This window comes from Schistocerca americana, chromosome 4 (assembly GCF_021461395.2).
Source record: "Schistocerca americana isolate TAMUIC-IGC-003095 chromosome 4, iqSchAmer2.1, whole genome shotgun sequence".
NCBI lineage: Eukaryota > Metazoa > Arthropoda > Insecta > Orthoptera > Acrididae > Schistocerca > Schistocerca americana.
In genome coordinates this window covers 273533471-273545791 of record NC_060122.1, presented here as the reverse complement: position 1 = coordinate 273545791, position 12321 = coordinate 273533471, and the positions used below count along the sequence as shown (strand labels likewise).

The window sequence follows — 12321 nt, the reverse complement described above, 5'->3', positions numbered from 1 at the left end:
GGAGCAAAGATAGGAGTAAAGTATTTCAGCGAAACTGTAAGCAACACATGATTCCTTACAAAATTCTGAATCACTCCTGTTGTTTCACAGTGAGAATGACTGTGTTTACCTACTGACTTATCTTTGCTTTTGACAGTCGATTATTGCATCTGAAAACTATATTAACCACTAGAGGAGATCTGTGCCTACTTGCTATCTACTCTATCCATCTGCCTTTATATTTCTTCTTTAGCATTATTACATGGTTACAATGGAAGAACATATGAGGTACAGTTACGCTGCACATTCGATTATCTATGTGTTTTTTTACTTACGTTGGATTAGACTCTTTTGTTTATAATTATATAGTTTCCATAAAATTGGTGATATAGTGCAGAAATAACATTACATTATAGGGATAGCAGACCATAAATTAGTAAATTTAATCTGATTTTCATGGAGTCTGACTTTTTGTATTGGAATCTATTTTATGAGCTACACATTTCTGTATTTGAAACTACTTGTTTCACATTTTTGGTGTTATACATTTGCATAAATAGATACAGTGACTTTCTATTAACACCATTGCCAGCACTTTCCCCTTTTTACGACAATTTGTTCACAAATAGCATATCTCGTTTCCACTATGGCATTTCTTTTTCTGAACCTTTAATTTAGTATCTGCGATGTGATGATTTGCTTTGTCTGTTCATTTGTGTACATACACCACCAGCCTCACCGTCATCTTGTGCTTTTTACCACAAACCTATCAACTGAAAATGTTCTCAATAAATAGCTTTTTTTCAATTGTATTTGATTTCATCCAAAATAAATTCGTTAAGTCTTGTAGCGATTTGTAGTTTCGGTGACATTTCTCTTAATAAATTATTAGCACCTTCTTAGTTAAAGGGTAGTTTTGCCTCTAATTATTAATTAACTGTGGAAAGTTCATTATAAATGACTTCATGACTTAACATTTACGTTTGCGTTACAGATTTTGAGTAACTTTGGTAATATTTATTTTAATAATCTCATATTCAGTAGATAGTAAAATCAAAATTGTAAGCGGCTGTAGAGCCTTTCAAGTACGTATTTTAGAAGACAGACTCAATCTTATCGGCCCACAGCATTTCCATATTTATAGTTTATGTTATTTTCCGGAGGTGGATAACATTGTAATCGCTCTCCATCAGCTCGAAGTGTGAAAGAAGTTCCGTCAAAGCCGTCCTCACTTGAAGAAGTCCCAAGCGATAGCCTGTAACAGATAATTTTATTAATATTGTGGACAAGGGAACATAGAATTAGCAAAAGAAAGTCCATACAAATATCTACTTATAGAGGGATGAGAGTTAGGTTCGCCAACTGGATTTACAATGAATTTGAAGTACTAAATATTATTTCTTACTCATGTTTATGTTTCAAGCTGTAAGGAGAAAAGCACGTGCTTATTATCACGTCCAAATATTGTAATAATTGTGACTATTTTTAATGAGATGACGAACAGTTTATGTTTATTACTTGAGCTGCAAATATAAAAATTAACTTTAATTCTTTTGTTGGATGGCTTGGGGTAGTAAACATGTTTTCTAAAGAAGCGGACAACAATTTTTGTTGTTCAGTTGTTACCTAGAACTTTCATGGCATGAAGTAATGAGTTATCACAATTTGTGCAGCTCCCTTATGTCGTAGATGTAAATGTATCCGGAGCCTAGGATAGATCCTTTACATTAATTATTAGAATTCTGTTTGAGATATGAACTGAAGCTCATAGGGACTTTTTCATCGAATTTGTCAGTGCTATTTTATGTAATAAGATCGTATGACTGTCTGCTACACATCTTCTTACATTTACCATTCTTGTATTCCAAGAAGTCTAATTTACTCTATAGATAAAACTCTATTAAGAAGATTAAAAAATTAATTTCCTGTAGGGTTTTAGGTGCTCTACTATGGATCAAACGCCACTATATTAGAATTAGTTGGTAGTCCTGACCACATGGGATGTTTGAATTCTGTATCGTTCAGTAACTCAATAAATTTTTTTTAGACGTCATGGGTAGTGTTAGAGACATGATGCAACTTGCAGTGTAGTGAAAGACAGCCATGTAAGTTCGAAAATGGCTATTGCTTTTAAGTGTGACATATTTTTTCTTTTATGACAAAAATGTTGTGCAAGTTCATTTGCTAGTATTGAAAGGGTAGCATAGCTATTTTTATGGAGCTATCACAGGTAGTTCCCCAAAGTTTAATTTTTTGGGCTCTGGTTTTAAACATTACATTAAACCATAACAATCATTGACTGGCGCGGTGTGTATAAGTGTGACGTATGATGAAAGTTAGATAACTCGTATGCTTACAGTGACGTAGCTAAAATGTAGTCAGCTTCACTTTCTCTCGTTTAATAGCTATTCTGACGCATAAAACTTAATGAATTACAGTCTTTTTTTAATGAAGGAAGGTCTTAAAGGAATAGTGTGCTCTTGCCAAAGAAGTGTAAGTCAAACTAATTGGTGCACATTTAGGATACAATACCAAGGCCTGTCGTGATCCATTGGTTCAGTGAAATAGACAGAGGCCTACAGCAGGTAAGCAACTACAAAGATATTCAGAAGCACGGTTCAAGTAAGAAGAAACTGTAACAATGTTAGTGTTTCAAAGGAAAGTCTAAACTTAAAACAGGTGAAATCCGCAAAAAGAAAGGAAAGAAAAATATCCGGCATTAATTCAGCAGTCTTTAGCGTACGCGAGATCCCGAGGTGAGGGGAGAAGGACAGAAGAGAGATGAGCATAATCTGAGATTAGGGAAGCAAAGGAAAAAAAAAATTGAGCGGGTAGTTTTCAAAGGAACTATCGCGCAGCCGGCCGGTGTGGCTGAGCGGCTCTAGGAGCGTCTGGGACCGCGCGACCGCTACTGTCACAGGTTCGAATCCTGCCTCGGGCATGGATGTGTGTGATGTCCTTAGGTTAGTTAGGTTTAAATAGTTCTAAGTTCTAGGGGACTGATGACCTCAGATGTCAAGTCCCATAGTGCTCAGAGACATTTTTGAACTATCATGCAATTCAAGGACAGCACAGAAAACCTAATTCAGAATGCCCAGATTGGGACTTGAATTCCATCCCTCCTGGATGTTAGTTCGATATTTCACCACTGCTTTCCTTCGCTTGCTGATCCCGAAGGAAGGAACGACTCGCAATATATGATGATCGGCCAACGTAAACGAGTAACGATATAGGTGGATACTGTGTCCAGCTAAAATAGGAAAAAAATATTTGTATTAGATTCGTATAACAAAGAACATAATAATGATGAAAAAGTGGCGTGTGGTACGATAAGTTGTGCTGTATTCAGAGCATCGACTCCGGGTGCAGGGGTTCGACAATCAGCATGCAGCTGACGTCTCTGAGTACTAATGAGAACTAAAAAACCGAGTTGTCTGTCTGTTTCTCTGTTTGAACACGCTGATCTGCAAAAGCATTAGATGAATTTTCATGGGGTTTTCACAGTTCATTTGATCGTATCTTGGGGCAACATCTAGGCTTAATATCATCATAATCGGAAAACAAAAACAAGAGATATCGAAATTTAAACATATGTAAAATCGTTTGCTCAGCTTAGCACCTCAGATGTTTAATCATCACGGTGTAGTACACCAAAGAACCCATAGATGGCGCTGTTAGTTTCGAATTACACCAGAGAACCAATAGATGGCTTCTAGGCTAGAAGAGAGTGAAATTTTATAGGCTTCCTGCTGAAGAGTAGGTATGCCGTAAAATTAATCACTCAGGATTTAAGACTCAACGAAATAAAAGTATATACTTTTAACTTGAACACATTTGTGGCCACAGTTTGTGTGTAACGACCTGAGGTTAAGTTCTTGTCACATCGATGTTTTTTATTTGTCTGCATATGACTGAAACTCTGAAATAAAGATGGCATGCAACTGAAGCACCACTTTTGATTACTGTTGATTTTGTTTCGTGTTTAGTAATAAAATCGTGAAGACTGTTGCATGCTTCTCTCATTCGTTTACTAACGTTTAGTGTATTGTTACAGCAAAAAAGAAATCAAAGAGGACAAAGACATGAAACACGCACAAATGTAATCTAAACATTGTAGTCGATATTTTAATCCGCGGCGTTTTACAGTTATTTCTAAGCTAGACTAAGATATTTGAATTGCAAATTCTCGCTACAGTGTATTGTATGCATCAAACAATATTTGTCGTATATTTTTTCAGAGAGTTCATAAACGAAATACACAACTTATACGTCAATTACACTGTTATCGAGATGTGAATGTATGGGCTGTTAGTTATCAAAGAAGGATATTATAAGGTTGTCATGTCTGGGTGACACATCTGTGCGGAGCATGCTGTTCATTGCATGACAATTGAAGGGCTTATTTCAATAGTGGTACAAGTCCATTACCTCCACTTCTCTCCTGTAATGCTTCTGATATTAATGATACAAACAAACAGAAAAAAAGGTTCATCTCTAGCAAGAAGCCATATGCTTGAATATTTCTGGTATCTCAACTGCAGATTTTACAGTATTCATTTAACTTTAGGACTCTGTATCTCAAAATGAACAAAAATGGACTTGTACCACTATTGAAATGAGCCCTTCAATTATCCCCCAGAGATTTATGTTTTGACAGTACTTCGCTTCAGTAAAAGTTCCTGGACAAAAATACGACAACGTTAACGCTCACATGGACCGTCTTCACGGATAAGGGTTAAAATCCCTTATCCGTGAAGATGGTCCATGACTGAAACCGGTTGATATTTTGGTTAAAAATAAAAGCAGCTGATGGTAAAACATGCATTTTATACATTACTTGGCGGCTGTTAATAATCACCATCCAAAAACCTTGAATAAACCATGTTGCTGAGGAGCACGATTTCTGAATTAGCACGTAGTTTGGTACAGCTAGTTTCATTTAAATGTTTTTAAGGAAAACTGATCCAGAATTTTGGTATTTGTACTAAAGCTTTCATGTGTTTTTGTAAACGGATGTTTTCGACTCTAATATCGGTTATCCGTTCCTGTTGTTGTTATCAAGGATTCGAGATGATCACTTTTAAAGCTACTTACGAAAACTCTAAGCATTTGAGCCCGATATCGTGACAGGAACTGCGAAATTTATCTCTGCTGCTGTTAATAAATGACAGCAGCATAAAAATTGGGTTTATGCTTGTCATAAAAGGTATTTTACGACGCGGCTTACTTACTGTTTTAGTATCGGAGGGTTCGAGAGGTTCGGTTTGAAGCTAGCGCTCTGCCTTAGCAATGGTAGTTGAGATCGATTTTTTATGGAAACAGCGGAATATGGTGCAGCGTTTAATATACGAACAGCAGTGCGATGCGACCAATATGGCGGCTGCCAGCGGGATGGCCATACCTTCCCTATAAATAACTTAAGTCGGCCGTGGTTGCTAGTGGCAGTCCTATGGAATCCGGAAGTAGGGACGTAGAAACGCGGGAAGAGTCAACTGGGAGTAGAGTCAAGAGTTTTCTGTGACATAACTTCAAGACAGAACTTACCGACACACATTCTTGGTCCGGCACTGAAGTGGAGCTGCACCGCTTGTTTTCTACCAAGCTGGAAGTTGTGCCCTCGCTGCAGATCGGCGTCATCGGAGAGTGAGAGGCGGGTATCGCGATGCAGCGACCACACGGGGACGATCACATTGTCTCCGGGCTGCAGCAGTTCCGCGCCCAGCTTGCAGGCGCTCTGACACTCTCGAATAAGTACTGGCTCGGCGGGGTGTAAGCGCAGGACTTCTGAGGGGGAAACATACAAGTTGCCCTATTAAAATACGCAAGATTTGTTCTGTATAAGGTTTCTTAAAACATTTGCTAATATATCCTGCAGTCGAGGCACAAAATTTATATAAAAAAAGCACGAAGTATTACTGGTTTATATGCTAATGTCAAAAAATGTTATACTGTTGGTTAATTTTCGAGATAACTAGAAAACATAAGCAAAATAATAATTATTTTTCTGATTTATTTGCAACATTAACTTTATTTTTAACAAAATAAGTTAGTGTTACAAATGATTAATTTCAAAGCAGAATCATCAAAACATCTGAAAAGTTTGGAGTATAGAAATAATTTGTCCAATATTAAATTTCTTCAGCATGTGCTTTGGAATATGCACTGTGTGACTGTGTTAAAATAACATAAATCAAATGCTTGCCCGGTGGGATTGGGTTGGGTTGTTTGGGGGAGCAGACCAGACAGCGAGATCATCAGTCTCATCGGATTAGGGAAAGACGGGGAAGGAAGTCGGCCGAGCCCTTTTAAAGGAACCATCCCGGCATTTGCCTGGAGCGATTTAGGGAAATCACGGAAAACCTAAACCAGGATGGTCGGACGCGGGATTGAACCGTCGTCCTCCCGAATGCGAGTCCAGTGTGCTAGCCACTGCGCCACCTCGCTCCGTTTACCCGGTGGGATGTAAGGTCTCATCGACTACGTATTACGTTATTCCAGTGTAGCAATGTTCCTTTCCACCTACACCTACGTGTATACTTTGCAATCCACCTGACGATGTATGGCGGAGGGTACTTTTGGTACCAATTTCTGGTCCCTCCTTCCATGTTCCATTCGCGAATGGCGCGTAGGAAGAATTATTGTTGGTAAATCTCTATATTCGCTTTAATTTCTCAAACTTTCTCGTAATGGTCATTTCACGAGACACACCTGATCAGTAGCATCCGGAGACCTACTAGTGATCATTAATACGTGGCGCGCCCACCCTTAAACCATGTGACACTGGGGACACTTCCAAAGATGGGACAATGTCTGTGGAGGAATGGCAGCCCATTCTTTCTCAAGGGCCGAAACCGGAGAAGGTACGCTGGGGTCTGGAGCGACGTCGACATTCTAATTTTTCCCAAAATGTTCCATTGCGCCCCGGTCGGGATTTTGGGCAAGCATTTCCGGACTGTTAGTGTTCACAAACCAATGCCTCACAGATGCTGCTTTATGACAACATGCATTTTCATGCTGATACAATCAGCATCTCCGAGTTGTTCCTCTACTGTACGCAGTACACAGTGCTGTAAAATGTGTTCCTATACTTCCGATTTTAGCGTCTTTTTAAGATCAAGAAGCGTACCACACCCTAACCACGAAAAGCACCCCTGTACTGTAACACCAACTCCTCCGTACTTCACTGCTGTTACTACATACGACGAGAGATAACGGTCTCCAGGGATTCGTCAAACTCAAACTATTCCACTGTACTGCCACAGGATATTGCGCGATTCATCACTCCAAATAACTCGATTTCAGTCACCCAATGTCTAGTGGGGTCCCTCAATCTCAACGTCGCGTAGCATTATCTACAGAAATGTGTGGCTCATGAGGAGCTGCTAGACCATAGTACCCCATTATTTTTACTTTTTATGCACAATCACTGTGCTGGCTGGACTACTGGTAGTATTTTGGAACACACGAGCAATTCGTTCCGCTGATTTCATGCGATTTTTTATAGTCACCCTCTACAGTATTCGACATTACCTGACTGTCAGTACATGACATCAGCCGGGCCTTGGCTTAGCTGTGATTGTTACTCCGAATTTCCATTTCACTGTCACATCACCAACAGTCGACACAGGCAGCTTGAGAAGGACTGAATCGTCCTTGATAGATTTGTTATTCGGGTGACATTCAATGAGTAGTCCAAATTCGAAGTCACAGAGCTCCCCTGACCGACTCATTTTGCTATTACTGCTTCTCCGCTGACAACACAATACGGCCGGTGTCCTTTTACACTGGAGGGTGTGCTTCTCCTGACATCTTATGGCCAATTCCACATTACATAGAGGTGTCCGGTTACTTTTGATCAGGCACTGTGCGGTCGTGCGTTGCCAGGAGACTCGTGCATCACTCGCTGTCCCCTTTGATTTATGAGCTCTGGCAGGGAGCTGAAGCAGTATGGAACGATATAACCGTGTCTGTTATCCAAGATCTGTTCGACTAGATGTCCAGCTCCGGTTAGACCAGGGGCTGTTGCCAGAGATGCATTAAATTTTGCACCTACACCACAGATCACTTAAAATTTAATCTTCTATTGTTCCTACTATATAGTATATTCAGAATAAGTAAAAATATTATTGTTTAATATCCTTCTTGGTGTTGTAATTTTAGTGAACAGCGGTATATTATGAGGCGCTTCCAATAAATAATGCCACCTATTTCTGTTCCGAAACCAGGTTGATTTTATTCGGGATTTCAATACACCACATTATTCCCCATTCTTTTGGCCACGCAACCCAAGTTTTCAATCGATCAATGCCACGGCCTGACGCCACTTTACTGAGAGGGCCTTCAGGCATGTATGGTACCAGTCTACTGGTTGACGTCGGAGCCAACGTCTTGCTGCAACAAGAACATCCCCATCATCCACGTACTGCTTCCCGCGGAGTGCATCCTTCATTGGACCGAACAGATGGAAGTCGGATGGCGCGAGACCGGGCTGTAGTGTGGATGAGGAAGAACAGTCGCATGAAATTTTTTGAGCTCTTCTCGGGTTCGCAGACTTGTATGAGGCCTTGCGTTGTCATGGAGAAGGAGAAAATGGTTCAAATGGCTCTGAGCACTATGGAACTTAACTGTTGAGATCATCAGTCCCCTTGAACTTAGAGCTACTTAAACCTAACTAACCTAAGGACGTCACACACCTCCATGTCCGAGGCAGGATTCGAACCTGCGGTTCCAGACTGTAGCGCCTAGAACCGCTCGGCCACCCCGGCGAGAAGGAGAAGTTCGTTTGCATATTTGCGTCAACGAACGCGCTGAAGTCGTTTCTTCAGTTTTCTGAGGGTACCACAATACACTTCCGAGTTGATCGTTGCACCATGAGGGAGGACATCAAACAGAATAAACCCCTTCACAGATCCAAAAGACTGTTGCCATGACCTTACTGGATGAGGGTGCGACTTTGAACTTTTTCTTCGGAGGAGAGGTGGTGTGGCGCCGCTACATGGATTGTTGTTTTGTTTAAGGTTCGAATTGATGAGCCCATGTTTCATCGTCTGTAACGATGTTCGATAAAAAAAAAATTGTCACGGTCAGCCTCGTAACGCGCAAGCAATTCCGTACAGATGGTCTTTCGTCGCTGGCGCTTCAGTCTGGAACCGCGCTGCTGCTGCGGTCGCAGGTTCGAATCCTGCCTCGGGCTTGGATGTGTGTGATGTCCTTAGGTTAGTTAGGTTTAAGTAGTTCTAAGTTCTAGGGGACTGATGACCTCAGATGTTAAATCCCATAGTGCTCAGTGCCATTTTTGTGTCAGCACTATCAACGGAGACATCCAGTTGAACAACCAGGTGTTTGATTGTAATCTCTCTATCTCTTTGAATGAGGGTGTCCGCACGTTCCAACAATGGAGGAATCACAGCGGTGTGTGGTGGGAGATCGGACAAGTTTGCGCGACCTTGTTGCGATGATGACAGACGCCTCGCCCAACGACTCGCCGTGCTTTTGTTCACTGCCAGGTCTCCCTAGACATTCTACAAGCGCTTATGAATATCTGCAATACTCTGTTTCTCCTCCAAAAGAAACTCAATGACAGCTCTCTGCTTACAAAGCACCTCCTTTATATACACCATTTTGAAAGCTACGTATTGCGCCGCTGTGTATCGGGATTCATGAAACTGTAGGGGCTGAGGCGGGAATATCCCCCGATGACCCACAACAAATACCGCATTCTCTCAATCGAAACTGGCCAAGGAAAAAAGTGTGTTGTATTACTTATTCAACGCCCTTCGTATTATGCACCTGAATACAAGGCACAGTAACAACACTTGTGCCTGCATACAGTTTACTCCTCTAGCATAGGACCGAATGGAGGCAGAGCATAACTTCTCCTGCAGTGGGTGGTTCACCATCAACAATGTTACAACGAATCGTAGCGAAGGAATTTCAACATAACTGAACATGTAACAGAACAACAGAGTCAGCGAGGGTACAGCACCACACCCACTTCCGTTGCCGGGGAAATGTTAACTACGAAAATTGCTTTTGCCATCAAGGCACATACTAACGTGCGAGAGTGACTACAGCACTGACGATACATTTTTCTAAAACGTAACAAAGGCTGCTGCTTGTGGTAAGTACAAAATTAACAAGTGGATAGAAGGAACTTCTAATTTTCCATCAGCAGTGTACGAGGGTCACTCCAAAAGAAATGCACACTATTTTTTTTAAATCCATCTTTTATTCTACATGTTTGAAAGTTTTACAGTGTGTAGATGCATCCTTTAGGAACAATATTTTCATTTCTAATTCTGGACCAACCTGTTGGAGCCACTGTTTGGCAGCGTGCACAAGGGAGTCATCATCTTCAAACCTTGTTCCACTAAGAAAGTCTTTCAGTTTCCCAAAGAGATGATAGTCACATGGAGCCAGGTCAGGACTGTAAGGCGGGTGTTTCAGTGTTGTCCATCCGGGTTTTGTGATCGCTTTCATGGTTTTTTTGACCGACATGTGGCCGTGCGTTGTCGTGGAACAGCAAAACATCCTGCTTTTGCCGATGTGGTCGAACACAACTCAGGCGAGCTTGAAGTTTCTTCAGTGTCATCACAAATGCATCAGAATTTATGGTGGTTCCACTTGGCATGATGCCCACAAGCAAGAGTCCTTCGGAATCGAAAAACACCGTAGCCATAACTTTTCCAGCAGAAGGTGTGGTTTTGAATTTTTTTTTTTCTTGGGTGAACTTGCATGATGCCACTCCATTGATTGCCTCTTCGTCTCTGGTGAAAAATGATGGAGCCGTGTTTCGTCACCTGTCACAGTTCTTCCAAGATATTCATCCACACCTTTCTCGTACTGTTCCAAAAGTTCGCTGCATACCGTTTTTCTTGTTTCTTTGTGAGCCACTGTCAACATCCTGGGAACCCACCTGGCACAAACCTTTTTTAACGCCAACACTTTCAGTATTCTGCAAACACTTCCTTCCCCTATCCCAACGTAGCGTGACAATTCGTTCACTGTGATGCGTCTGTCAGCAGTCACCAATTCGTTAACCCTCTGCACATTGTCTGGAGTGTGTGCAGTACGAGGCCTGCTGCTGCGAGGACAATCCTCAATATTGCCGTGCCCGCTTTCATCACGTAACCTACTTGCCCACAGACTAACTGCACTGCGATCGACAGCAGCATCTCCACACACCTTTTTCAACCTCTTGTGGATGTTTCCCACTGTCTCGTTTTCACAGCACACGAATTGTATGACAGCACGTTGCTTCTGACGAACGTCACGTGTAGCAGCCATCTTGAAGACGTGCTGTGACGGCGCCACTCATGGGAACGGGTTGAACTAAGTTTGAAAACAAGCGGGAAGGATGTATCTACACACTATAAAACTTTCACACATGCAGAATGAAAACTGTATTTTTTTTTTACAATAATAGTGTGCGTTACTTTAGGAGTGACCCCCGTATTTCTGTAATTGATTTTTTCACTGAAATGATCTCACGTGTTCTGCTTCTCACATATTGTCTGTAATAACGTGTATCATTAGGTGACAAAGGTCATATACTAATGAATTTAAGGTCGGTGTATGCACTGTCTTAATCCAAAGACAGAGCAATGTAGTGTAACAGTATTTATCTGTATCACTAGTGCCAGGCAGAGGAACTCAAAACAAAACTAAATAATCACTGATGTAAAGCTCTCTTACCAGCGATGAATTCATCGAGTAGCGGTGGAGCGTCGTTCCCGGCGCAGATCTGCGCTCGCAGCTGTGACTGGATGTCGGGCAGGGCTGCCAGTTCTGCCAGGCAGTGGCGCAGCACGTGGCACGTGTCGCTGGAGCCCGCAGACAACACTGCTACCGTCTGCTCGGAAACTGCACACAAATGAGTGACACTGCAAAATTACGGCCGATTTAACCTTCTAAGAGTTTGGGGTGGCGGGTTAAAAGTTTTGTTTCTGCTTCATGAAATACTGTTTGTTTTTGGAGAATTTTAATATGTGTTTGTGCGATTTTCTGTGCGGAAGATCAGTTAATAATCAAGAAACATGCTGCCCATTATCTCCAGTCCATAAGTTTACAATCCATCTCGTCAAACTGGAACACATTGCTGTAACTCAATAATTATAGTCAAAAGGAGTTGGGAACGACGGCGATAAATGAAAGTTTACTGTCCGGTCAAATCCGTATTTTCAAGAAAAGTTCTAATCAGTGCTCGATACAGCTCAGGGATGATCTCTATTCGAAGTTTCAAGTATTGCTAATTTTTGCTCTATATGTTAATTAAGTACAGGTAATTGCTCACATGGAAAGCGGTGAATCACCTACGCCACCTGCCACGCTGTTTTCTAGAAC

The 12321-nt window shown here is 41.5% G+C and overlaps 1 protein-coding gene across 1 annotated transcript in view; it reads right to left on the bottom strand.

The window, feature by feature from the left end:
- Positions 1 to 1124: 1124 nt before the first annotated feature.
- LOC124613398 (probable cytochrome P450 6a13) overlaps positions 1125 to 12321 on the bottom strand; it is a 32366-nt gene continuing 21169 nt past the window's right edge. Inside the window, exons 5-7 of the mRNA XM_047142101.1 lie at positions 11674 to 11841; positions 5524 to 5763; positions 1125 to 1234 (exon numbers count right to left, since the gene is read on the bottom strand). Coding sequence (XP_046998057.1) covers positions 1125 to 1234; positions 5524 to 5763; positions 11674 to 11841 — 518 coding nt within the window. The remainder of the gene's footprint in view (positions 1235 to 5523; positions 5764 to 11673; positions 11842 to 12321) is intronic.